The sequence below is a fragment of the Cydia fagiglandana genome, chromosome 25 (genome assembly GCF_963556715.1).
Source record: "Cydia fagiglandana chromosome 25, ilCydFagi1.1, whole genome shotgun sequence".
In the NCBI taxonomy this organism is placed as follows: domain Eukaryota; kingdom Metazoa; phylum Arthropoda; class Insecta; order Lepidoptera; family Tortricidae; genus Cydia; species Cydia fagiglandana.
The window spans coordinates 8000500-8028268 of record NC_085956.1 but is presented as its reverse complement, the minus strand read 5'-3'; the positions used below and the strand labels follow the sequence as shown (position 1 = coordinate 8028268).

The window sequence follows — 27769 nt, the reverse complement described above, 5'->3', positions numbered from 1 at the left end:
GTGAGAAGAAAAACAAAAGTTTAAAATAATTTTTGTTCAGCGATTCTCACATGTTACAAACACCATAATTATCTATAAAATAATTCAACAATTATACGTGAATCTTACTAGTTCTATTCTTAGAAACAAAGAAATTAGAGCGGTCATTTTATCACAACAGTTTATTTCCGATTTTGGATTTCGTTTCAGAAACACAACCAAGAGGTAGGTAAGGTTTATGTATATTTTAAATCATTTGCAACCAGCGGTAAAAACCCATTGCATAGTACTTTAACTTACGATTACTTTCCATTGTTTATTTAATATTAGTTAGCATCTTGTAAAATATAAACATAACCTATAAAATCCATTCCATCGTGGTTTTAATTGGGTGGTATTCAACCTGTCCAATGTGTGTTTTGTCTCACATTTTGCTTAATGAGAGAGTGAAACGCAATGACACTGGACCAACACTGGACCAAGATATTGGACAGATGGAATGCCACCCTTAGAATTTTTTTTTAATTTAATTTGCATAAAATTACAAGTGTAATAATTCGTAACTACTGCCACAACTGCGGTAAAGTCCAACAAATAGAATTTGATCTGTCACACATACAGCCGCCATCACAAATATCGGAGCGGCCGAGATGCTCAAAATTCAAAAATTCAAGCGCCTTGACAACAGACGCGTGTTCAGGTATTTGTGAGCACCTTGGCTGCTCCAATGTGTCTGATGGCGACTGCCGACTGTACAACCTATAGTTATTAAAAAATAAAATAAAATTGTTATTATTTATCTGTATTACAGAATGGGTGAACCACAAAGCCGTAAACGCAAATTCAAAGGAAATACTAAAGCCAATAGTAACAAAGTTAAAGATGTAGAAGTGACATCCGAAGTTATAAAAGAAAGCGAATTTAGCAAAATAACTAAGAAGGCTAAGAAAAACAAGCTAGTAGAAAAGCCTGCTGAAATAAATGAAAATGATACTAGTGAAGCTAAAACTAAGAAAATGGAGTTTGTAGAAACATCAGAAGAAGTAAGTGGAACTGACGTGGGCAAACCTAAAAAGAAGAAAGCTAAAAAGAATAAAACTAAGAAATCTGATGACAATGATAATGAAGAAGTAGTGGCTAAAAAAGCGAAGATGAGCGAGGTTGCGGAGTCTCCAGGAACCGTCAAGGGTGGCTTGACTGAGGAAATGTTAGCAAAGTATCCTGTCCTTAAAGATGAGGAGCTGGTGAAGAGGTTCTTGGCTGTTAGTATGTCAAACAACCAGAAAGGTGAGTATTTTTTAACTATTAGGTTAATTGGGCAAGAAGCAATTGTTTAATGTATTTGGTGCCTATGTTTGTACAATAAGCGGGTCTACACAGTGCGAGTCGACCGCAAGGAAACTGAATAATTTTACAGTTTAGACACTTGTTTTTAGTCACTCGCGTGACATGTTTCGGAGAGCTGCTCGCACTGTTAGTGCTTGAGAAAGGAGACCTGAGCTCTCCGAAACATGTCGCGCGAGTGTCTAAAAACAAGAGAGTCTAAAACCGTAAAATTATTCAATGTTAGTATGTCTCACAACAGCTTAAATTCGCAAGGAAATTCCTCGCGTGGCGGCATGCTTGTTTAAATTTTTTTTATTATTATTATTATTTGTATGTCTTTTCCATATCTCGGGACCATGGGGTCCCGGACCTTTGGGAGGCGTACGTGGGGCCGAAGCCAACAGCGCAGAGGCCCTTTAAGACACTTTAATTTAAGAGCAAGGGATACACATGGCGGATACCATCCCCGAACGCACAATGTGATACATCCGGAGATGGTCCCCGCCAGGTGCAAAGACTATTGCAGTGCAGCACTTTTGTACTGCGATGGGAACGAAGGTCATGGGCTATAGATTTGAAAGTTGGATGGACTGGATAATGGGCTATGGGAGAGACTAGCGGACACCTGCCGTGACAATCAGTCTCAAAATTGTATAAGACAGGTGGTGACTCGCCAACTCATTGAGTGGGCCCCGCAATGGCCGCACGCACAGTGCGACAACAGGGCAACACTTTGGAGCGGCTGTGAGGTTGTCGAGAGGTGAGTCTGCGGTAGCCAGATCCCGGTAATCCGTTCAAGGGCCGCCGGCGTTATGACATTTTACACTTCCAACCTGGAGCATAGGTCCCGCTCTTGCGACTCCACTCTGGCCGGCCAATCAAGGCAAGCACAGAGGCAAGGGCCAGATGAAAGTGCCCTCTGGAATAGGGGTCCGCGGTGTCGCCACTCACCGTCAGCTCGCCACAAGCTGCCCCCGCGGGGTTATTATTATTATTTGTGAAGCAGGCAGGCAGTTGAAATAACTGATAATGCCTGTATCTGGAGCCATCAATCGAGTTTTCAGTGTTGAGTAGAGTTTGCATTGTGCTTGTCTAGTTTATTCTTAAATTCATTGACACTTTGGGCCGATACTACGTCCTCTGGGAGTTTGTTCCAAGCTTTGACCACTCTGTTGCTGAAGAAGTGTCTATGAGGATTATTGTAGGACCTGCGGGACATCAGCTTATACTGATGACCTCTCAGACGGTTGTTGTTATTGCGTTCTAGCATCTTATGGAAATCTTTGAGATCATAGTGTTGGGTTAGTATTTTGTATGTCTCGATCAGATCTCCACGCTCTCTGCGCTTCTTCAAGGTTGTGAGCTTTAAGAAGTGTAGTCTTTCTTCATAGGACATGTTTTTGAGTTTCTTCGGTATCTTGGTGAAACTACGTTGAACTTTCTCCAACATTTCAATATCCTTGATAAAATAAGGGCTCCACACTTGAAACGCATACTCCAATATAGGCCTAACATAGGTTTTGTGGATTTTTAGTATCATATCCGGCGTCAGATTCCCAAATGCTTTTCTTATGAGGTAGATAAGGCTCTTTGCTTTCTTCACGATTGTGGTTATATGTTCTTCCCATTTCAGGTCCTCAGTGATTTTGACGCCCAGATCGATTTGTACCTTGGCAGCGTTTAAGGGAGTGTTGTCCAAATTATATGTGTAATGAGGGTTGTTTTTACCTATGTGCAGAACAGTACATTTTGTAGAATTCAAGTTTATGAGCCATTCTTTAGACCAGTTCCATACTTTGTTCAGGTCGTCTTGTAGCAGGTTATAGTCAAGCAATGGGTTGGCAAATAATTTAGTGTCATCTGCAAAGATACTGATGTTGCAGTTTAAGCAGTGAGGCAAGTCAAAAGTGTATATTATATACAGAACAGGGCCCAAAACTGACCCCTGTGGAACTCCGCTGTGTATGTCTCGTTGCATTGACATTGAATCACCCACTCTCACTTTGAGTGTTCTATGGCGCAAAAACGCCTCGATCCACTGTAATAGCTTTCCTCTAATGCCCAGGTGTTCCAGTTTGAAAAGAAGCCTTGTTATGGGAACCTTGTCGAAAGCTTTTTCATAATCTAAGTAGATTACATCAGTAGGCTCTCTTACATTAAAGCTATTTGTCCATGAGGAAAGGCAGGATAGTAAATTGGAAACAGTCGAGCGGTGCGGACAAAAGCCATGTTGTTGGTCGCCTATAATAGTGTGCTGGGTAAGGAAGGTTCTGATATGTTTAACTATTAATTTTTCCATGACCTTGCAGGTTACACTGGTAAGGCTTATTGGTCTATAATTTGACGGTTCCAATTTGTTCCCTTTCTTAAAAATCGGGGTCACGTTGGCCGTTTTCCATTGTTCCGGTAAGATACCAGTGTTGTACGATAGCTGCATCATTATGGATAATGGACCAGCAACTGCGTCGCATTTTTGCAAAAGTATGACAGGGATGCCGTCCGGACCTGGTGAGGAGTCGAGTTTCATTTCTTTGATAGCTCGTTGAATTTTGTCCACAGAGAATGTTATATCCGAAATACAGTCATCAATTCTACAGGCTGGTTCCAGATACGGCAATTGACCCTGTGGCTCCACTTGGAAGACACTTGCAAACTGGTCAGCAAAAGCTTCAGCTATTTCGGGCGCGCTTGAAACCGAGTGTCCTTGTCCATTGTTTAGAACTGTGGGTATACTGACCTTTGAAGTTAGTTGCTGGCGTATATAAGAATAAAACTTTTTCGGCCCAGTTGTTAATAATTTAGTTTCATAGTTTATACGACCTGCTCTAGTACTATTTGTTATTTTGTTGTTCATTTTTCGGTAGTCTTTGTAAGATTTTTCTAACCCAGTTAGCTGATACTTGTCCCAGAGAGCTGCTTTTTGCCTTATCAAGTCCTTCATCTCTTTGGTAATCCACGGCTTATCAGCGGTATTAGATTTTGCTTTGATTCGAGGTACAAACTGGGTAACAGCTTCGTTCACTGTTGTAAGGAACATGTTATATTGATCTTGGACGCTATCCATACTTCTAATGTTTTGATGCAGAGTTAGTTTTAAATGCTCATTAATTTTATCATAATCGGCTTTCTTGTAATTGTATCTAAGTTCTCTTTTATTGCAAGGCTTTCCCAATTGCAACTGAATTGTAGCTTCCAAACAGACGTGATCGCTTTTGCCAATTGGTGCTCGGTGATCGACACTAGCTATTAACAATTCGTCGCTTGTTAGAACAAGATCCAGGTAGGATGGCTGGTTTCCTTGCCGAAATCTAGTGGGTTTATGTATTAGTTGATGGAGGTTAGCATTTTTGTACCACTGTATAAAGTTATCTTCCCTTGGTGTTACATAACCGGAGTTTTCGAGAGGCCATTTCACTCCACCATAGTTGAAGTCTCCCATAATGATTACTGAATTTGATTCTGAAGCGTGACTGAGTTTGTTGAGCAATATATTGTCTTGTTCTAGCGATGAGTCGTGACCTCTGTATACCCCACATAGTAAGAATTTGCAACTGCCAATTTCCACATCCAAAAAGAGACATTCAGATGAGGCATATTTTGTGTTATAACCGGTGTTCAACTTTGCCTTAACATAATCCGTTTTGGTTGCATATATAGCCACTCCACCACTCCGTTTTTCAATTCGATCATCTCTATATAGGTCGTAGCCAGGGATCTTAATCAAGGAATCAGGTATGTTTGGTTTAAGCCAAGTCTCCGTGAGCACAATTATAGTAGGTTTGAGGACATTAACTCTTGCGATGAGAAGATCTATCTTAGATGAAACAGATTGGATGTTTGTATAAAGTATAGTGATTGTAAAAATTGCAGGTAGTGGTCTTCCAACGGCGACACGCATATTGTTGTTGTGGGCCGCGGTTGGAACACATATAAGGCTGTTGTTTGTTTTGTTTAATGGTTTTTTGCTGGTGTGGCTTCCACTATGGTCGGGTGGCCCCGAACATATTTAATGGTGATGCCTGTTTCGCCTTCGCTAGTGCGCTTATTAAGCTCCTCTCTCAGGTGTTGAAGATATTCCCTTTGAAGGGGTGTAAGGTCGGCTTTGACAGATGAGGGTTTTGATAATTTCTTTTTATTGCGGAGCACCTCCAGTGCATCACTCTTACTGCGTAAGACAACCTTCAGCGGACGAGGTGCCGCGCGACTACTGGATTTAGCGCCAAGGCGAAACACTCTTATGCCGGCACAGCTTACTTTGCTAGAAACGCTGCTTATTATATTTACAGTCTCCTGCAGGTCGTAATCTTTCCTTTCATCAGCTTGCTCACTTGCAGACTCCGGGATATCAAATATAATAACATTGCTTGCCCTGTCATTCCTTTCTGTTATCTCCCGTACTGCTGATTCAGTTGCAAGCATGCTTTGACGCATGCGGAGCTTTTGAACTTCATCAGTGAGCATGTCCAGCTTTTTCATAATCATCGGTAACTGAGCTATTACAGATCAACACTCAGTGCAGAAGAAATTCATAACCCGAGAAACAGTTTTCAGTTCTATCACTCTGACTTCTGTCGGTGACAGTCCATGACAGTCCCCGCAAAACAGGTTTTTGCAAGAATCACAATTAACGGAGGTTTTCTTCTCATTTGGTACTTTCTTGCATTTTGCGCATTTTTCAGTATTTTTCCCAGACATTATTTAGTAGGTTTTTAAACTTTTGCACTGGTAACACTACTGATAAAAAGTTTGAGGGTAGGTCGATATATTTGGTTTAGGTTAGTGTCAAATGCTGATCTTTTGCACTGTTTTTGTTAAAAGTACTTAGTTTTGTGGAAAGATAACACTATCACAACTTTCGCAAATAATTACAAACACTTTGGTACAGTACTCATAGAACAATACACAGTTTTACGGCCGAAAGTTCAGCACAGTTTCACCCTGACAAGTGACTTTGACAGAGAGCCAAGCAACTTTTTATGAGCACCTTTGCCTTGCCCAAGCCAATTTGCTTGGCAAGATGACATCAGTCAGTGACAAAGAATATAATACTCACTAGGAGAAGAACGGTAACTCCATACAAAAAAATGTCCCCAACCGTTTATACGTTTATACTACTGGCGCCCTCGATGTGTACCAATGGAACTAAAGTTAACAACCGGTTTAGCCTGGCGGTTATTGGTATTATAGGTATATAGTAATTATGTTGATAAACATATTTGTTATATTCATATCACGAAATATATGAAAGATGCAAATATTACCCCTTGTTTGTGGTATTATCTATTGATTTAAATAAAAGGCATATTTATGTTTATAACATTGTATTATGTTTTACATATAGAAATATACACTGAAAATTAAACCCTGACAACTTAATAAAAATAGACATTAATAAAGCGCATTCACAAAGTTTTCAGTATTATACAAATAACATTAGGCATACCTACCTATTACACTTTACACACAGATACACTACACTTTACACACGGCATTTTACACAGATTTCTAACTTGTATTCATACATTTCTTCACGGTTAATTAATACGCTTTCCAGATGCGTTATGACTCGGTTCCTTCTGAACCCACTAAAGCTGTATAAATTTCACTCTGGCTGCTTCAACAGCCATTGCTCCGCATTTAGCACATTTTCTATGTGCATTGCTGTAATCTATGTAGGTACAGACTTACAGTCTTAAGTGGTTGTACCGCTACGTTGTATTTATTATTTAAAGATTTAATAAATAAAATGTTCGTTATGAACTTTAACCACAGCAGTTGGACAGAGTCATTGACAAATATATTTTTTTATTATGGTGGATGATTATGCAATAAAACTTTGATTTTATGAAAAGACGCATTGTATTATTACTTTTCACACACATTTATACCGTGAATCGACACAATAACTAATTTTCAGTTTTATTGTAAAGGAAAGCGAACTAGATTGAGCGGCCATTTTTGCAAGAGCGAAAAGCACAGATAAAATATCTTTGTCATAGATCTAGGCCGAGCTGTTTGAGGTTTCAAATTAAACTATTTCCACTATGAATGGCAAATTACTCATAAATCTTATAATAATACATATAACGCTCAAACAAAGCAAATATTCATTATAAAACTTAATCGCGTGTAATTACGTTTTAAGCATTTTAAGTCCCGTTTTATGATTAATTATGTATAAAATTCGTGATAATTTAAATCAGAGTTGGGAGCAATGTTGCTGTAGAAAAATGTTTTTATTTTTATTACTCGCAACTTTTTCTCGGAGGCCAACGCACACATAGAAGCTTCAGGCGCACACATGCGCAATTATTTGGGGACATAACTTTCTTAGGAAGTGAACAGGCCTTGGTCAGTGAGCTGTTCAAAATGGTCTTTTTCGTTTATTTGAAGCATGTTTACACTAGTTGTTTGCTTTGTAGAACTGTGGATCTGCGTGTTGGCTAATAACATTCAAAATAATATATTTAGCTATGAAGTGAATCCATGCCCTATTTTGTATAAAGAGGTTAACGAAATTGTTTTTTCGTCACAAGCTTAAATATTTAATACTTTCAGAGTCAAGAACCCGATAGTCGGGTTAATTTTGTATTGGAATTAGGGCTCTTGGAACTGAAAGTGTTAAAATTTGATTCCTAATAGCAAAAAAAAAAGTACTTATACACCTGTATTACCTGTTAAACCTCACCCAAACCTAGAAATAAAACTTAAAAGGTTTTTTTACTTTTTTTTTTATTACCAGTTAAGTGTCAAGAAATTGTTTACAGGTCGCATCCGGGTAACCCTCAGAGACAGTCTCAAAGGCACCTCAGACGCCATGCTGCCAGACGTCATTCACACCAAAATGGAAGCCATTCTCAAACTGCCCGACCCGTCCGACTCCGACCTGAGGAAGCTTAGAATACTATACAACATGTTAAAGACCGCTGTTAAAGGGAAGAAATTCGTTAAAAAAGAGCCAGTAAAGAAGATAGAAGTTAAGAAGATAAAAGATAAAGAAGATAAGGAAGAGAATGCGGAAGAAAGTAAAGAAAAGAAGCCAGAGCAGAAAGTGAAGGGGCCTAAAAGATATGTTGTCTTTATAGGGAACTTGCCTTTGGATATCAGTAAAGATAAGGTAGGTGTTTCCACCGGCCTGTGTCGGTCTGTTCATTTTTTTTTGGCATTAGAAAGAACTTGCAAGAAGGTAAGCGATCTTGACATGTCTTTTAATAGAAAAACGCTTTTTGAAAATCAGTAACTATTACTTATGAAAGCAGAAGAATATGAATGATCGTATTAGATTCATAATTGTTACATATTTGCCGTAACTTATATTTAAAATGTGTTTTTCAATTAAAAGACACATCAAGATTGTTTACCTTATTTCTAATGCTAAAAAAACGAACTATATAAACTGTTCGTGGTAGACAATAGCCTACCACATGAACATTTGTATAAACTAATTTCGGGTAGTTTAGTAGTGTTTTATTTATATCTCGTTGACATTTGCTGGGACATCAGTCTTTCCGTGACCACAGTTGGTGCAACTCAGCTGAAACGTCGGAATTTAAAGTAACAAAAAAAAATGAATAAATAAATAAACAATGAAATAATATCGCGGTAGTCCCTTTTGTGTAATTAAATATGTGTATGGACATGTTTATGTTTCCGATTCAGGCCACCCTCCAAAGCGCACGGACCCTATAAAAGATGGAACCACAGAATAAATAATAGTACTAAGTACAGAAGACTCACTCTCTAAGAAAACGCGTCTATTACGATCAGCACAGATATGGCCGCTAAGTGGCGACAGCGCCACGCGCGGCTTATGGCAAACGGCAAACCCCAAAATTGAGGCCGAACGGATGTACTTTTAGCTACCTGTAGCAAAGCGACGAAATCGCGGAGTGAGACACGCCTGATGGAAATTTGTTTTATTTATTTCAGATATCAGAACACTTCTCCGACCTGAGCAGTCAGATCGTAGGGGTGCGGATCCCCAAGCCCTTGGAGAGTAAAAAGAGCGCCATCGCATATTTGGAGCTCAAGGATGAATTTAGCTATGAAGTAAGTACACTTAAGTACTACCCAGCGACCAGCATAGCGGCATTTCACTAGTAATGACTTACAGTACATATGGTCCTATTTTCCTGCACTAGAGCGTAAAATAGCAAAGAGCTTTTCGTGCGTATGTTTAAAAGTTTAAACGGCCATATGTACTGTAAAACGTTGTACGATACACGTGCGAATAAGTAATTCGTAACTTGTGTCGATTTAAAACACTCCCTTCGGTCGTGTTTTAATTTCGCGCCACTCGTTTCGAATTTCCTCTTTTCCGCACTTGTATCGTAAATAACTATTGCTGTACATATGGTGCAACTTTACCGCACTAGTGCGATAATTAGCATATGGGGCTATTCATCAATTACGTCATTTCAAATTAGGGGGGGGGGGGTCTGAACTGTTGAGGTCCTTGGGTCTTAGGCAGTGCATCTGTACCGCATGACACAGAGATGGGAGCGAGGGCCGGCTGAAGATGATGGAAATTACAACTCACGTATAAGCTTGAAGTAGTCCATTTATTGCTCAGAATAAAGCACAACTTACATTTGTCAAAAGGTAGTAAAATTATATTTAAACTAGACATCAAATTGTAATACGATGCTAACGCTATGGCGGACAGATTGAAAGAGGATTAAATCAGAGACAACATGCATAGACATAAAATGTACAGGCATAGTGTAAGGGCTCTACACACGATCATACCAAAATCTAATGAGGACAATACACATTCCAACACTTCCCCTTATTGTGCTCAATGCAAATAATCAAATGCAGAATATAAAACAATCACAAATAAAAACTCTACATTAAGTGACTCTACATAGACTCTACCATATCTCTATGTGACTCTATACATGAAGTGACTCTACCATATTTCTATGAGACTCTACATACATTTGATAAGGCATTCCCATATGTGACTCTACATTAAAAAAAAACATAATAACTAACACGTTACACATTACAAATGCTTATATCAAATTCATTGCAGTGACAAAACGCTCGTGCTTGACCTTTGATAATGGTTTAGTTAAAACATCTGCGAGCATTTTGTCAGTAGGCATGTACTTAACATCGATCAATTTCTTATTGATAAGATCCTTGACATAATGAAACCTTAAGTCTATATGCTTCGTACGCTTATGACAATATTCATTAACATGCAATAATCTTTGTGCGGACTGGTTATCATTATAAACAACATATTGAATTTCCTGACTCTGTCTAGGTAAAATTTCAGAAATAAAATTTTGAATAAATGTGACATCTTTACATACATCACTTATAGCTAAGTATTCCGATTCACATGATGATAACGCTACGCACTTTTGCTTACGGGCTTCCCAATTGACCGTATCATTTCCAAGTTTGATAACAAAACCAGTATAACTTTTCCTATCGGTCACATCATTGGCCCAGTCCGCGTCAGTAAAGGCATTTAAAAACCAATTCTTACTTTTATGATAACATAAAGAGTACTGAATTGTTCCTGCCAAATAACGCAGAATCCGTTTGGCTGCCAACCAATGAGTCCTATCGAAGCAGTTATTGAACTGGCTCAACTGACTGCATGCATAAGATATATCTGGTCTCGTACAGACGGACAGATACATCAGGCACCCAAGCAGCTGACGATAGTTGTAAATGTCATCCTGTAAACTATCAATATTTTTAGCTTTCAGTAGTTTACAGTTGACTTCCATTGGTGTAGATACGGCCTTACAGTTTTGCATATTAAAGCGAACAAGCAATTTACGTATATATTCACTTTGGTCGAGTTTTAAAATGCCTTTAACTCTATCCCTAGTGACATTAATACCTAAACAGCTCTTTAGTTCTCCTAAGTTCTTTACATTAAATTCTTTTTCAAGAATTGAAACCAACAAACTTTTAATAGAGCTGTTTGGACTGTAAAATACATAGAAATCGTCTACATATAAAGCAATTATTACAATATCATTACCAGAACACCTCATATAGACGTATGGTTCACATTTAGATTGAACAAAATTGTGTTTACTTAATAAATTGTGTATTTTACAATTCCACATCCTGCTCGCCTGTTTAAGGCCATAAATACTTTTCTTTAGTAAGCAAACTTTATTAGGATCTTTATCACAAAAACCTATTGGTTGCTCCATAAATATAGTTTCATTCAAATCGCCATTTAAAAAGGCTGTGGCGACATCTAAATGGTCTATATTTAAATTAAATTGATTAGCAATTGAGAACAGAATTCGCATAGTAGAATGACGTACGACGGGTGAAAAAGTTTCTTTATAATCGATACCTTTACATTGAGTAAAACCTCTGGCAACTAATCGAGCTTTGAAACGGTCAAATTTACCAGATGCATCATATTTTACTTTGTATACTCATTTGCATTTAACAATATTTTTATCTACGGGTCTATCCACTAGTTCCCACACATCGTTTGCAACTAGTGCGTCGTACTCACGCGTCATGGCTTCCAGCCACTCCTTACTATGAGCTGAATTCACCGCCTCGTTGTATGTAAGTGGTTCAGAAATAAAAGGATTTTCAAAGACCATAAAACTGTTATCAGTTGACATATCATAGTCGGAAAATCTCGGAGGTTGTACATTACGTGTAGAGCGGATTGGACGACCGGTGTGCGAAGCGACAGTCACAGGACCAGTCGCGGCACCATCCCGAGCTGTGGTCTCGCACGGCGAAGCTAGAGGCTCCGACTCCGAGCTTGGCTCCCTTACGGGCAACCCGGCGGTGTCGAGCTCGTCCTCGCTTGCAGACAAACCAGCGGGTACGGACTCGTCTTCGCTTCCAGTACAGTACTCACCATCTGAAATTGAAACATTATCTCTGTTAATATCATTACATTGATTATCACTTACACATACATCATTATTAAAATTTAATTCATTATTATTAAAATTTGATTCATTAATATTTTTATCACAGTTCTGTTTTATTGTATCACAGTCAAAGTTAAAAATATTTATTTGCTCTTCACTGTCAGCCTCTGATGGTTGAGGATAAGAACCTCTGAACTTGTTCTCAATAAATGCTACATTCCGAGAGATAATCACCTTAGTAGGACATAAGGGATCAGCTAGTCGATAACCCTTACAAGTCTCACTGTAACCTACAAATATATATTCCTTCCCCTTAGCGTCTAGCTTATCCCTTTTATTTTCAGGAACAAGCGAATAAGCAATACAGCCAAACACCCTGAGATGGCTGAGGTCCACTTTAGACCCAGACCAAACTTCTTCAGGAATGCGTCCGGACAAAGCAGTTGTGGGAGACCTATTTTTTAAATATATGGCTGCCATGATGGCCTCTCCCCAAAAACGCTTTTCCAAGGACGCATGCTGTAACATGCAGCGCGCTTTTTCAAATAAAGTACGAAATGCTCTCTCTGCCGTACCATTCTGGGAAGACGAATAAGGAACTGTGGTTTGGTGAATTATACCATGTTTTTGCAAATACTCAGTAAAATTTAAATTACAGTATTCTTTACCATTATCAGAACGTAAGCATTTAATAGGCAAATTTAGTTGCTTTTCGACTAAGGCTTTAAATTGAATAAAATAGGACATTACCTGCGATTTGTTCTTCATGAGGTATCCAAAGGTCTTCCTTGTGAAGTCATCCGTAAAGGTGACCAGGTAACGCGCCCCACCCCAGCTTGCCTCTGGTAATGGTCCACAAACGTCACTATGTATGAGCTGCAGCGGTTGGGTAGTCCTGCTTGAGCTGGCTTTAGGGAACGGCTTGGTGGCCATCTTCCCCTTAAGACAAGCTTCACACTTGTCATAAGCATCACCCTGAAACACGACACCACACACATGCTTTCTCAAGCTATTCATACCTGCAATGTTCAAGTGGCCTAGACGGCAATGAAACAAATTTGCCGCCGCAGAGGTAGCGACTGCTGCGCTCGGTGCCTCCTGCCTCTCTTGCAGGAGCAAAGAGTGCATCCTATTGGGCAAGTTACCTTTACATACTGAACCCTCTAATTTATAAATGCCATTAGTACAGATTGCTTTTGCTAAATAATTGCCAGAAATTTTACTATTTTCATCATATATGAAACAACCATCAGCATTAAATTCAATAATAAAACCATTTTGACATAATTTAGAAACACTCAAGAGATTTACAGACAGACTGGGGACAAACATAACATTTTTAATATGTCTAACCTTATCATTCATAATGAGGTGCAGCTCTCCTGCACTCGTACTGGTCATCTGATGTTTATTTGCTGTTGATATGGATTGCACACTAGTGTCCTTAAGATTGCACAGCAAATCCTTGTCCTTCACTAAATGATTCGAGGAACCTGAATCCAAGTACAGCTCAGCGTCAGCAGCATGGGCTAGGTAGGCAGTGGCATGTTGATCCTTGCTGTCCCTTTTCTTCGCCATCTTCTCACGTCGCAGCTTAAAGCATTTAGCCTTCACATGTCCCGGTTTCCCACAGTATTTGCATGTGATCTGTCTTTTGCTAACAAACGCTGAAGTAGTAGAAGTTGAGGACGCATTGGAGTTCTTCCTCTGCTCTTCTTGTAACAACCTAGTTCTCACTACCTCGCTAGAAAGCTTGGACGTCAAACACAGGGTCTCTAGGTTACTGACAAGCGGGTCATACTCTGGTGGCAATCCGCTCAACAATATTTCAGCAATTTCTTCATCGTCAACAGTCTTGTCTATGTCAGATAACTGGTGCACAAGTGACATAACTTTCTCAATATATGATGACATCGACGTATAATCAGAAAATTCAATACGGTGCAGTTGTCTCAGTAGAAGCACGCGCCTATAAAGGCCGCGATCCTCGAAGACATCAGACAGCTTCTTCCAAGCGTCTTGTGCTGATTTCGCCTCCCGAACGTATTGGTAGAGCCCCGGCTTCAAGCCTAAACACAGGCGAGCCAGCGCACGTTGATCGCGCGCGACATCAGAGCCTGTGAGCGGTGTCTCGTCTGTTCTCACGATGAGGTCCCATAATCCTTCTAGTGTGAGCATCATTTTCATTGTAAATTTCCAGCTCATGAAATTTCCGGCACCCTCGAGCTTCTCCATCACGCCTGTGCCACCCAACATCACCGTCGAAGTATTTGTCGTAATAATCGGTGTACTCGCAGTCGGTAATGTCGGTATAACCTCAATATTGTCATTACCATGCGGTGCCATCTTGTTGGGTTGCTCTGCGCGTAAATCCAGGTCACGCCGATAATACAGATGATGGATGAAAGTGGATTTACCTTGACTGGGCACATAAACTGTTGAGGTCCTTGGGTCTTAGGCAGTGCATCTGTACCGCATGACACAGAGATGGGAGCGAGGGCCGGCTGAAGATGATGGAAATTACAACTCACGTATAAGCTTGAAGTAGTCCATTTATTGCTCAGAATAAAGCACAACTTACATTTGTCAAAAGGTAGTAAAATTATATTTAAACTAGACATCAAATTGTAATACGATGCTAACGCTATGGCGGACAGATTGAAAGAGGATTAAATCAGAGACAACATGCATAGACATAAAATGTACAGGCATAGTGTAAGGGCTCTACACACGATCATACCAAAATCTAATGAGGACAATACACATTCCAACATGAACATCGGATAATGGTAGCATGACGTAGGAGGCAACAGTAATTCGCAATTCGTGACCATTTAAAACACTCCCTTCGGTTGCAATTGCAAATATCGTTTTTTTCGCACTTCTATCGTAATGTGCTATTTTATTTTCACCACACCGCTCGGAAAGGCTTACTTTGCACTTCAAAAACTGATAGCAAAGTTGCATGTTATTCACATGTGAGGCAAAGTAATCAAATGCAAATTTTGAGTTGTTTTCTTATGTTGGCTAGTAGAATTGACTTTTAAATGATGATTTTGGATGATAAATATTAAATAACATTCATTTGGATTTGATTTTGTTTGATATTTTACATTTAATATTTGCTTTGGGTAGGTGTGGTGAAAAATTTCACTCAAAAGTTTCACTCGGGGGCAAATTTTGTTTAACCCTCGTGCTTTGAAACCCTCTCAACGCTCAAGATTCCATTTTTCGAACCACTCGCTACGCTCGTGGTTCAATTTTGGAATCTTTCGCTTGCTCGGGTATCAATATTAGCACGAGCGGTTAAACAACAACTTTGCCCCCTTGTGAAACAAATAACTATTTTCAGTTAGCCCTGTCGAAACACCACTCGATGCTGGATAACAAGAGGATCAACGTGTTGTATTCCACACAGAAAAACTCCAAGATCACCAAAACTGAGGCCAAGGTAATATCATAAGAGTATGATGGTACTGATGGTAGTAATCTGTAATCCCACCAAAAAGATTTTCATGTGAAATGTTGCCAAGATGAAACCATTAAGTCGACAACCAGTCTGGTCTAGTGGGTAGTGACCCTGCCTATGAATCTGAATCAGAAAAATATTTATTGCCACAAAAAATACCTTATCAACTAAAGGCTTGGCCACATACAGAGCGCGACGCAGCGCCGCGTCCACGCCGCGCGACCGCGGCACATGCTAACAGGTTACCGACGTCAAACAGACTGCGTCCCGCCGGTATCACGCCCCGCTTCTGTCGCGCCCCGCGCCGCGCGGCCCCTTGCGTCCGCGCGGCGCGTGCGCAGCGCTGCGCCGAGCGAACGCGGCGGCCCGCCGCGTCGCGCAAGGTCACGTCAGTAGGATCGGACGTTAGGCAGCGAGCGGTGCGCCGCGTTCCCGCGCGGCCGCGCCGCGTTCACGCGCGCCTTGAGGGCGTGTTGAGAGCGTGAGGCCGGCGCGATCCGCGCGCGCCCTGTTTGACCAGGCTTCGCGTCGGCATCACGCGGCGCTGCGTCGCGCTCTGTGTGTGGCCAAGCCTTAAGTACAATATATAAAACTTAAATACTAAAATAGGTACAAATTAATTATAAAGATAGGTAATTATAATAATATACGAATGATTGGGCAATGGGCTCCAATCTCAGCATATGCCAAGCACTCCAAGCAGAGGGCGCTGGTTTTCAGACTGGACCCTTGAGATCGGTCGGTCGCAGTTTAACAAAATTAGCGTGCTTTGCTAGGCTTAACAATTACAATAAATTCAACAAGAGTAGAATACGGATAACATAAAATAAGTGTCATTCTATGAAGCCGATGGTCCCGGGTTCGAATCCCGGTAAGGGCATTTATTTGTGTGATGCTGATGAACACAGATATTTGTTCCTGAGTCATGGGTGTTTTGTATATAAGTTTGTATTTATCTATATACTATGTATATCGTCGCCTAGTTTTGTATTTACCCATAGTACAAGCTTTGCTTAGTTTGGGGCTAGGTCGATTTGTGTAAGATTGTCCCCCAAATATTTATTTAGTTATTAGGGCTGATTTAGACGGCGCGCGAACTTTGCATACGATTTTAGTTACATTGCGGACTGTTGGTTACGTGCAATTCAACCGACCGATCAAAACCCGCAATGTAACTAAAATCGCATGCGAGTTCGCGCGTCGTCTAAATAAACCTTTAGACTCGCACTGTCAAAAAGTTATGCTAGATTTCTTGTAGAGCCAAGCTTCTAACCCTATACAAGCCCTAACTTCACAAACTGTACACCTTAGTCAAAATATGTGGCTTGGCTGTTTCCATCCCCTAATTTAAAGGGTGATTCAATATTTAAAATCCTGAAATATCTGGGGGCATCTTTTATACAACGTGCTTTTTAATGATTATATACAAACTTCGACCCCCTTTTCACTCCCAACGTCCTTTTCCATTCCCTTTTCAGCCGTTACGGGGCAATTTTGGGGTTGAAAACTATTATTCTAACTAAATCGGTTCAGCGGTTAGGCGGTTGTCACACTGCCGCCGCGTCTCGTTGCGGGACGCGGAGCAACGGACTCGCATGCGGGGACAACGCACCAACGTCCGAGTTTTCTCCGCATCTCCGTTCGGAGCTGCGATGCACGACGTCCCGCGTTACTTCCGTCTCGCGTTCACTTCACATTCGAACGTTAAGGTGAAAACAGTTCCTATTTATCGATAAAATGGAAACGGAACTTATTCAGGACGCTGCGGTGATACTTTCAGTTTGTTTTTTGTACAATCGAGTCATAAAACGCAGAAGACACTGCATGGGTACATCCCTATTTACAAACCAGACCTATAAATGGGTCTTTTGCTAGAGATTACCAAGATTTAAGGCAACACCAAGAATTTTTTTTTAATTGCACCCGCTGCGAGATGCGGAGCAGTGTGACGACCGCCTTATTGATTCCCCATGCTAAATTCCTCCCCCCTTTTCACCCCCTTAGGGGCCCCAGATAATGTTCAAATTTTCAATTAACACGCAAATAAGAAATTATTTAAATAACTATGTATTAATGGCATATTTTCAGGGTAAGGCAGCAAAGCTGGTAGCCATGCAGAAATCCGGGCAGCTGGCCGGCAGCACACCGCAAAATAAGAAGAGGAGTGCTCGACGCAAGAAGATGAAACTTGCTCAGAAAGCCCTGGAGGCTAAGGAGAGGGGAGTCTGAGCGTAGCGAGCGTCTCTAACAACTTTGTTTTTGAGGTGTCTATGTAATGTTTTATTTAGTAGTTGACTACATTATATGTATTTATTAAGTTTTATTTTTGTTTTATTGTAAACAGAGACTTTTTGTTATAGTCTGTTCGGAAAGGGAAGAGTCGTGGAATGTATTGGCACAGAGTAAATAATAGTACTCTACTACTGTACAGAAAGGAAACTTCCTGCAAAACCGATGTTTGACAGCGGTCAAGGTCGAATCATGCTGTCCCTTTCTAATATTGTCAAAACTCAAGCCATTATTTTATCTGTGGTCGTGCCAGCGAACTGATATACATGGAAGTATTCTGTCCGCTCAGTTATGACCCAACGTAAACTATTCGATTGTAGGCGGTGCTTACAAACTATTCGATTCGCAACTTCAGTTCGTCCGAGATGACAGTCAGTGACGGATGGCTAAATTGATTTATAAAAACAACGTTTTTTTGTAATTAAAAATGTCTTCATGTGTCGTGAAGTGGTGCAGAAGTTATTTTAGTTCATACCAAGGATAGTGGAATCACTTTTCACTTGTAGTAAACAGATAACTTCAGTAAAATTTGGAATAAACATGACGATTTGTTTTCAATACTACCGTGCTAAGCTAAAACGTAATAACTGCATACGACTTTCATAACAACATACGACTTTTTAAATTGCAAGGATAATAGGGATGGTTTTATGCCAAATGAAGTAGACTATTTTATTAACTTGTGCTTGGTTTAGGTATTTTCTATATAATTATAAATGTAGTAATGAATTATTTCTTACAGATTTGTATTTTCTTTTTTTATTTCATGAAAAGGAGCTGTAAAAAAACTACCTAATTATTTCAAATTAATAATCAAATTTGATATTATCATTTTACATTACTTTCCATTCAGATTCCCACAAGATGCTATTCGCAGAGAACTATGGAAAAAAGCTGTCCAATTAGAGAGACATGAAATTAAGTGGATGCCTGGAAAGATATCTAGAATTATATGTTCTATTCATGAGATATAACTCGTGAGACAATCATACCCGGTCTCCTATATGTAGATACACTTCCACTGAATTAATTTAACAAATACACACATTATCTGAAAATGTTGATCATTCGAATCCACCCTCTACCGTCACATATATGTAGGTTCTCTCTCAAGTCATTTCCGTCAGTAGAAAAGAGCAGCAAATTTAGAAAATGTAAGCGCGCGAACGGGTGTGGTCCCATACAAAATTTTAATTTTGCACCTTTTTCTACTGACAAACTTGCTTGACCGGCTATATACATAAAATATTTCCATTGGAACTGTAAGTGGGGATTTATTGTGACTCCGCCTATTCAAATATTTTTGACCCGATTCGTGTACCCATGTAAATTTTGCAGGCTGTATAGCCAGTCCGAATTCTAAGATCAAGTTTACCATACATTTACAATGGCGTACTTGATCTTAGAAAAACGGACAGACTATACCTGAATGTGACTTCGCACCGCCATACAAATTGATAATAAAATATACAAAATACTTATTATAGCGGAATAAATTTATACAACAATGATATATTTACTTATGTTGAGTTAGTCTGTCATTTCACAACAACATTTTAACTAGTTATCTTTTAATCTGCATTAAATTATTATACGTGTATTATTTGACTGGTTCTTCAATGTATGGCATAAACCTATCCCTGTCCAAGTCATATTCTAATCAAATATGAACCGCAAACTCTCAGCGGCCAGTACGTACAGCAAGAAGGTTATTAGCGGATTAATGTCGCTGATTGGTAGTTATTGACATTATATGCATTTCATCTACACTTAGCTATGTACCATTAGTGTAAAAAAGATGACTATTATTTTGTTTACCAGCTTTGATTACAGGCTCTGTAAACGCGTCGTCTTATTTAAATGTAGGCGTAATTTTGTATGTGTGCTAATTTGGCCCGAGAATTTGAACGGTAATGTTCCTAAAGGCAGTTTCCATACTAAATATATGCGTTCACCGGGTCGTGCACGCAAAGGGACGTCAAGTTGTGCCAACCCTAATAATTGCTCGGAGCAATGCTGAGCCGAACGGAGCCGAGTTTGCCCGAAGCGAGGAGTTTCGCACCCCTGGTATTAGTCTCCATACATTCCACGACACAACTCTTTCCGCGCAGACTCTAGTCTCGCAACCCTAGGAATTCCAACTCGGGTAGTGTAAGATGATAAAAATTATTCTAATATTTCCATCTTTACAACTTAGATGGCTGTGGCCTATTTTATAAAGCTACAAGTTACAATTTACAAGCGGAAGTCTCGTTCTAACACATAGGGTTAGAAAGAGACTTCCGCTTGTAAATTGTAACTTGTAGCTTTATAAAATGGGCCACTGGTAGTTGGCACGTGGGCAGTCCTCAACTGTGCGTTTCTCCAGAAACTTCTTGCCTCGAAAAGCTAAACTGTGGATTGAACTTGCCCGCGGTATCCCCGGTCGTTTACGGCCTTCAAGAGAGAAGTAATTGGTATTGCTAAAATAATGCTTTTATTTATGTGGTATTTTGAAGAGCTATTTCCGTCAGTAGAAAACATGGCAAATTAAAAAAATTTAGGCTCTCGAAGGGTTATCGTGCTATAGAAAATTTGAATTTCGCGCCTTTTTCTACTGACAGAGTTGTCTGACCGGCATAAAACGGCTTCTTCCGTTAAAAAAATAATTCTATACGGCGCGGCGTTATTTATAGTTCCTCAAATAGCTTATTCCTTGTCTATGACAGCTAAAAAAAAATAGCAAATGTGAACTTGTGAAGTTGCAAATGCGCACTGTGTTTTGGCTATCATTATCAATTTTTGTAATAATCTAACAATCTACGTTACCTGCACCTTTAATTTTAATTTAGTACATTCCCAACGTAAGTACTGCATATTATAATAATGGCTACACTTGTATAGCGTTCATATTGCCACCTTATTTCGAAATAAATTAGTAGTTGAGGTTAGGTACGTATTTTTTCATTAATAGGTTTTTTCGACATTAAAATGCACTTGTTCAGAGCTGGGAACTAGAAGAATAGTTCTCTGTTTAAAGCCGAGTGCGATATAGAAGTATATGACGTATTTTTTACAATATTAGTGAACGATTGGTCACTACATTTAAAAATACTTTCATACAAGTTGTAGGAAATATAGTTTTTGATAATTTAGCTTTCCCACATAAATTGCGTTTCTGACCGACGTGACTATTCCGTATCTTAAGCGGGTTTTATTGTAGTACAAGATTCACGGAAGCGACCACTAGAATCACGTTTTTATATGGTATTGGTAACTGTGCTTTTTTTGCTAGATGGCAGAACAAATTTTGTCAGATGACCGATTAGCACTTTTTAGCAAGGTTGTAGTGAAAATCATCTAAATTACGATCAAGGCTACAGGAAGGTCAGACACAAAACTAATTGTGGCATTCATAGATTTTACTTTCAGTGTTAAAGACTAGTCTTTTAATTTAATTATTGTACTAATAGTTCTAGATTTTGCAATGTTATGCATATGATGTGGTATTGTTTTCAAAACCTATATTATGGAGTTGAATTTTAGTTTTGTTTTCAGTGTGTTTTTAGCTTTACCCGTTGGTAGACATTTTAAGTTTAAAACACATTTATTATGGATTGTGAAGATGTAGGTTTAACAGGACTCATATCAATTATCTTACAGTGCTTATTGTTCTTCAAGATTCATAAAAAAATATTTGTTGTCAACTTGTAATTCTGTGCCTATATAATCTAGTCTATTTGCATAGTTTTATCAGATTTTCCAGTAAAAAAGGTGATTGCAGATTATTTGATACTCAATGTAAATTTCATACAGATTTTCAGTAAAACTGAGAAAACAGACTGCTTAGTTAAATCTTTGATGTGTGTAGCCAACTTAATGAAAGAAACATATATGATTTAACAAAGACTTGGTCTCCTTACAGATGTCTGGCCGTGAAGGTGGTAAGAAGAAGCCGCTGAAGGCGCCCAAGAAGGAGTCCAAGGAGCTGGACGAGGATGACCTGGCCCACAAGGCCAAGCTCAAGGAGCAGCAGAAGGCTTTAGCGGTTAGTATTTTTATATTTACGGGGTTAAGGTAAAGGTGGCTGGTCACGCTTTGACCATGCAGATGTGTATTTTTATGTATTGTATTGCCGCAAAAGTACTATCCTTATTTGTAAAACTTGATAAGGAGCATTCCATGAAATTGTCCACCGTTGTCCCATACAAACGCGAAGTTTCTGAAGATTTAGAGGTATAAGAGATTCCTTTTCTATGACAATTGGTCAAAAATATGCACAGAAAAATAATCGCCTACTTTAAATGCCGAGAAAAAAGTAGCAACACAGGAAATAAAATGCGTTTGTACGGGACAGCCCGTGGAATGCTCCTAAATGACTGCCTTTGATTTAAATCAAGTTTATTCTGTTATTGGTAACAGAATATTCAACAATAGTCTATAAATAAATGGTAATATTTTAATTAAATAAAATATATTTTTTTACAATTACAGGATGCGAAAGCAAAGGCAACCCAAAAAGGTCCCCTCGCACAAGGTGGAATAAAGAAATCTGGCAAAAAGTGACACAACTCTGTGACAATCTACTGTTTAAGATATAGGTTGTAATAAATTCTTATTTAAGAACTATTTAAGATCTTCCGTATATCAGCAATTGAAAATGTATGCATTTTAAACCTTTTGCTATATTTTTGAGGTTATGTAATAACGGGTTTCACTATTTTTCTTTTTGTGCTTCTTGTCTGGCAGTATAGTGTTTTCACACTTTGACAATTACTTAAAAAGTTTTTTTTCTGTGTATACACAATAGGTAGTTTACAGTCATTGTAAAACTAACATTTTTTTATAATTAAAAATTAACACTGCCCCAAAATGGTTGAAAATGGTAATTTCTTCATGTAAGTGTTACATTTGCATTTATAACGTAATAAACTTGTGAATACCAAACATTTCTTTTTATTTTACTGTCCATGTTTTCAATATTTGTTTAGTTATAGCAGGCTTTATTTTTTGGCTGATTGACGTCTGTCCATGGTTTGACATTGACAGAGCGCATTTAAAAAGAAAAAACCGCGCCAAAAGCCAAGCCAAATGTGTACTGTGCATTTCTTGCTCGTAAACACTATATACTTATTATTATAGCAGTGCAGTGAGTCATAGCTTCTCAAGTTTCTCGTTGAAAGGTGTGTGTGCGTACTACAAGTAATTATTAATGCATATTTAAGTTAACCATTGGGTTAATATATTCATTCAGAAATAACAATACCTCTTTACAACTTTACATCTTATAATTTATTTACAGTAATAGAGTATTTTCAAAGACCTAATGTAATGTAAACATAAGACACATCACTTTAGTACTTGTGTAGGTACAGAGTCAGTACTTACTGCAGAAAATTAGTTTTAGGTTAGAAGAAATGGCTCTTGAAAATAGAGTTGGGCCGAATACGAATATTCGGTTCAGATCATACCAAACCGAATAAAACTGCCTAAAACGCTGAAAACAAGGTCATACAATACAGGGCCGCGATCTGCGGAGTGCACTCCGCAAGCACAGATTACTAAATAGTTTCTTTTAGTTTTTGACCCTTCCCCTCTGGACCGGCCGGGAATGTTTATGAAAATAAACGGAACCGCCTACCGCGAAGTGCACCCGCGCCAGCTAGAGGACGCCCTTAAAAAAGAATTTGTTTATTCGGCAGTTCGAACCGAACTATCCGGCCGAATACCATAGTCTAATAAAACATGGTCTTCTCTTCCCAGAGTGACACAAGCCTACGTGACAATAACATGGCCGCTATATATAGCGCTATCGCATATTATCATATAGCGCTGTCGCATGATGACGTAGGCTTGTGTCAGTCAGGTGACCTAGAAAAGACGGGAAGAGAGTATCAGGCGGAGTATATTATTATACCATGGCCGAATACGAACATTGAAAAATATGCCGAATATCGAATATTCGACCCATCTCTACTTAGAATGACAACTTTCCTTACTGGAGTCAATCAAGGTCATTGACCCTTACATTTTGTCACAAAGGGGTCATCCATTAATTACCCACATCACACAAATTTCTCGGTTTTTTGACCCCTCCACCCATTGCCACACTTGGTCACATTTGGCAAACCTAGTGTGACGTCACATTTTTTCAAAGAATTCTGCATTCGAATTTAGTAGGTTGTACCTATTATTATATTTTATGAAATATTAGTAATTTTATAACCCAAATCTAATTAGGAAAGAAAATTAATCAAATAAAGATAATTATCATTCCAAACATTTGTTATTTAACTGTAGAGTGAATTAATTAAGTTAAAGTGACGTCACAAAGTTTGTGCCTCCCCCTGTCACAACACGTTACATTTCCTTGACCCCCTCCTCCCCCTAAACGTGTGATGGAATTAATGGATCACCCCAAATTGCATAAAACCCCTTAGAAAGTATTTTTCGTAAAAAAAGGTACCTACTTTATTAAGCATAAGTATGTTTTATAGTTTTAGGTCATCATTGAATAGGTATAATACTGGCAGGAGCTAAAATGGATGACATGACTGATTTCGAGGAGCTGATAGACCTTAACATATATTTACTTTCTGACTCCCAAAAAAGCACACAGGGACCTTTAAATGACGTCCTAGACGAAATGTGCGAAGCTATGGACGAAAGAAATTTATCAATGAACAATAATATAAACAGTAATGGAGTAAGTAACAATCCTAACGATCTACACGAAAACACGAGGAACGTAAACGAACTAGAAAGTATTTCAGTATCTGGATGCCTTGGTAACGATAGTGTAGACATAGAAAATAAAGATAGTAAAAATAACACTTTTGAACAAAACAATGATAACAATAGAACCAACGAAAGTATCACAAATGGCATCATAGAAGAATTTGAAAGTATTTTAGCAGCTACATGCTTGGATAACGGTTACGTGAAAGATAAAACAAATGAAATTACTACTAACAATGAAAATGAGGTTAGCAAAATAGATGCAAATGAAGTCATCAATTTGGACGAATTTGAAGACATTTTAGCAACAAATTGCTTTGGTAACGATTGTATAGAAATAGAAGATGAATGTGAAACTAACGACATTGGTGATACAGGTCAATATGAAGATAAAAACGGATTAAGCCAAATAGCCTCAAATGATGATTTAGATGAATTTAAGGAAGATAGTATTTTAGCAACTGAATACTTGAAATACAGTAATTTAGAAGAATTTGTAGGTAAAACTGACAATATCAATATGATAAACGACGAAATAATTGATTTAGACGAATTTATCAGCCAAAATCTATACCTTGATAAAGATAGCACTGGAGTTGAAAATTGTAACAGTAATACAAGTATCAAGAAATATGAGATTAATAATATTGTACCATACGAAGTCCCAATAGAGTTAGAAGTCGAATCTAACAAATTAGTAGCTGCAGAAAAATGTGAAGAAAAATATATAAATTGTGATTCCGATGATGGTTACGATTCGTCAGATTTCGAATTTATAACGGAAGACGAAGCGTCGAAAGCGGGATTAATTACCAAATTTGATAAAATTATTATCGACGAAAACAGAAAACAAAATATCGCAGTACATGGTACAAGCACTTCAAAAATAATTATAGGTATATCAAATACTCGCAAAAATGAGGCAAGTCCGTCAGACTATATAAAATATAGCAAATATAGATACAGACGTTGGTACGCGCACCGCAGCCCTGAGCCCCACGTGATACCCGAAGGTGAACGGTATTTGGACATGTTCAGAGGTCAATATGCCCCCATAGTGCTAAATAACCTGTTTAGTATGGGGAATAAGAAATGTGTGCCTTCTGGCCTTATGACCGCTGGGATTGAAGACCCAGGTGCGGAACTGCTGTTTCGAGCTCCGGAGGAAGATGTTCATTATAAAAAATGTAAGTATACTTACTAAGGGTCGGTTGACTCGGTTGCACCAAACTGTTCGTATCGTTAAAGAGTTCGCAAAATTATTATGTATGAAAAGTTTCATAGTAAAGCGGCGGGGCGCGCCGGCTGACGTTGATCAGTCTGTCAAATGTGGTTGGTGCAACTGGCCCTAAGTAGGTAATTCGCCAGTAACTGGCCACCCTAAACTAGAAATGAATTCTATTCACCTATAAACAGAATTCATTTTAGTATAAGCATTTTTTCTTTATTTCTTTTGAATCTTCTTTAGTAATGCGAATTCAAAATTAGTTACTCTGCCTTTGGCGTTGAAATGAATGTATAGTGCAATAGTGCTAACCACCAATTGTTTTTGTTAATCTGTATTTCTCTTGAATCTTCTTTAGTAATACGAATTCAAAATTTGCTACTCTGCCTTTGGCGTTGAAATGTATGTGTAGTGCAATAGTGCTAACCACCAATTGCTTTTGTTAATCTGTATTTATTGGTGAGAACCTGTAATTGGCTTCTTGTATCACATTTATAAAACCTATTAACATGTTAACAGCTGTTGGATCTCCGAATAGTAATAAAATAAAAATAAAATAAGGTGGCTAGTTATTGAAGGCTGGCCAGTTATTGAAACCTTATACTAAAGTTTTTTAAATTTAAGCCTTAAGGCTTGGCCACACACAGAGCGCGACGCAGCGCCGCGTCCGCGCCGCGTCCACGCCGCGCGACCGCGGCACATGCTAACAGGTTACCGACGTCAAACAGACTGCGTCCCGCCGGTATCACGCCCCGCTTCTGTCGCGCCCCGCGCCGCGCGGCCTCTAGCGTCCACGCGGCGCGTGCGCAGCGCTGCGCCGCGCGGACGCGGCGGCCCGCCGCGTCTCGCAAGGTCACGTCAGTAGGATCGGACGTTAGGCAGCGAGCGGTGCGCCGCGTTCACGCGCGCCTTGAGGGCGTGTTGAGAGCGTGAGGCCGGCGCGATCGGCGCGCGCCCTGTTTGACCAGGCTTCGCGTCGGCATCACGCGGCGCGGACGCGGCGCTGCGTCGCGCTCTGTGTGTGGCCAAGCCTTTAAGCGTAGCAAGGAATCAAAGGCCCCTAGTTTGCTAAAAACTTTCTGGTGAGGTACAGTCAGCAGCAGAACTTGCTAAGCGGGCGAGGTGTTCAAAATGATCTTGACGCGACTCTATTGTTAAGAGAATAAGAGCGTGTCAAGGTAATTTTGAACATCTCCCGCTTAGCAACTTCTGCTGCTGGCTGTACCTGAAATCTTTCAAGCCTAATAAAACCTATTATGTCCCTTCCAGATAAGGGCGACGCCGATGACTGCCTTAAAAAGATCCTTGCTACCTACCCCGCAGAGAATAGAAGGAAGAAACGTAGATATTGAACTTACTTTGAAACAGCGTTGTAATTTTTATTAATATAATTTTATTGCGTGAACTAGCTATTTTATTTATTACCCATTAGGCCTAATAGGGTATTATACTGTATTTAAAATAAATTATTTTACACCATGCATGAAACTAAGCACCAGATAATTATTAGAAAAACACATATATATAGGAGTTATTTTTAAACACAAGTGTCGTGACGAAAAAAAAGACTTGGAAACCACAGGTGACCCTAGGGCTGGCTCATTCCTAGGCCAAAGAATAGGCATAGCTATTCAGCGTGGGAATGTAGCCAGCCTTATGGGCACCCTTCCGCAGGACAGATCTGGGGGACCTAAGGTAGGTGGGTAAGTTTTATTTATTTATTTTATTAGTTTTAATTTATTTAGTTTATACTTAACTAGCTGTTGCCCGCGACTTCGTCCGCGTGGAATCTTATCTTCAACATTTTACATCTTTAGTAGGTACCTATAATTTTCATATCCAAGCAATGTTGAAATTAAGTACTTTTCTGTTTTAGCAAGTTGT

The 27769-nt window shown here is 39.2% G+C and overlaps 3 protein-coding genes and 1 non-coding gene across 4 annotated transcripts; all 4 read left to right on the top strand.

The window, feature by feature from the left end:
* The first annotated feature begins 18 nt into the window (after positions 1 to 18).
* On the top strand, positions 19 to 17977 carry LOC134677200 (uncharacterized). The gene is made up of 6 exons (XM_063535649.1): positions 19 to 204; positions 791 to 1266; positions 8073 to 8422; positions 9235 to 9354; positions 15538 to 15636; positions 17743 to 17977. Exons 2-6 carry the CDS (start codon positions 792 to 794, stop codon positions 17881 to 17883), a joined length of 1185 nt encoding a protein of 394 aa, XP_063391719.1. The 5' UTR covers positions 19 to 204; position 791; the 3' UTR covers positions 17884 to 17977.
* A 2698-nt stretch (positions 17978 to 20675) lies between these two features.
* On the top strand, positions 20676 to 22869 carry LOC134677204 (translation machinery-associated protein 7 homolog). The gene is made up of 3 exons (XM_063535651.1): positions 20676 to 20786; positions 21848 to 21970; positions 22417 to 22869. The coding sequence occupies exons 2-3, from the start codon at positions 21848 to 21850 to the stop codon at positions 22486 to 22488; spliced, it is 195 nt and encodes a 64-aa protein (XP_063391721.1). The 5' UTR covers positions 20676 to 20786; the 3' UTR covers positions 22489 to 22869.
* On the top strand, positions 20915 to 21049 carry LOC134677214 (small nucleolar RNA SNORA11). The gene has a single exon (XR_010100015.1). It is a non-coding gene; the product is annotated as a small nucleolar RNA SNORA11 (small nucleolar RNA).
* A 1415-nt stretch (positions 22870 to 24284) lies between the features above and the next one.
* Positions 24285 to 27237, top strand: LOC134676843 (putative uncharacterized protein DDB_G0282499). Its single transcript, XM_063535223.1, has 2 exons — positions 24285 to 25847; positions 27155 to 27237. The coding sequence occupies exons 1-2, from the start codon at positions 24464 to 24466 to the stop codon at positions 27235 to 27237; spliced, it is 1467 nt and encodes a 488-aa protein (XP_063391293.1). The 5' UTR covers positions 24285 to 24463.
* The last annotated feature ends 532 nt before the right edge of the window (positions 27238 to 27769 follow it).

Bases quoted from the DNA above. Each gene is read 5' to 3' on its own strand.
- LOC134677200 (XM_063535649.1), top strand. From the start codon at position 792: ATGGGTGAACCACAAAGCCGTAAACGCAAATTCAAAGGAAATACTAAA. The intron at 8,423-9,234 runs GTAGGTGTTTCC...TATTTATTTCAG, and splicing joins TGGATATCAGTAAAGATAAG to ATATCAGAACACTTCTCCGA. The intron at 15,637-17,742 runs GTAATATCATAA...GCATATTTTCAG, and splicing joins TCACCAAAACTGAGGCCAAG to GGTAAGGCAGCAAAGCTGGT.
- LOC134677204 (XM_063535651.1), top strand. From the start codon at position 21,848: ATGTCTGGCCGTGAAGGTGGTAAGAAGAAGCCGCTGAAGGCGCCCAAG. The intron at 21,971-22,416 runs GTTAGTATTTTT...TTACAATTACAG, and splicing joins AGCAGCAGAAGGCTTTAGCG to GATGCGAAAGCAAAGGCAAC.
- LOC134676843 (XM_063535223.1), top strand. From the start codon at position 24,464: ATGGATGACATGACTGATTTCGAGGAGCTGATAGACCTTAACATATAT. The intron at 25,848-27,154 runs GTAAGTATACTT...TGTCCCTTCCAG, and splicing joins AGATGTTCATTATAAAAAAT to ATAAGGGCGACGCCGATGAC.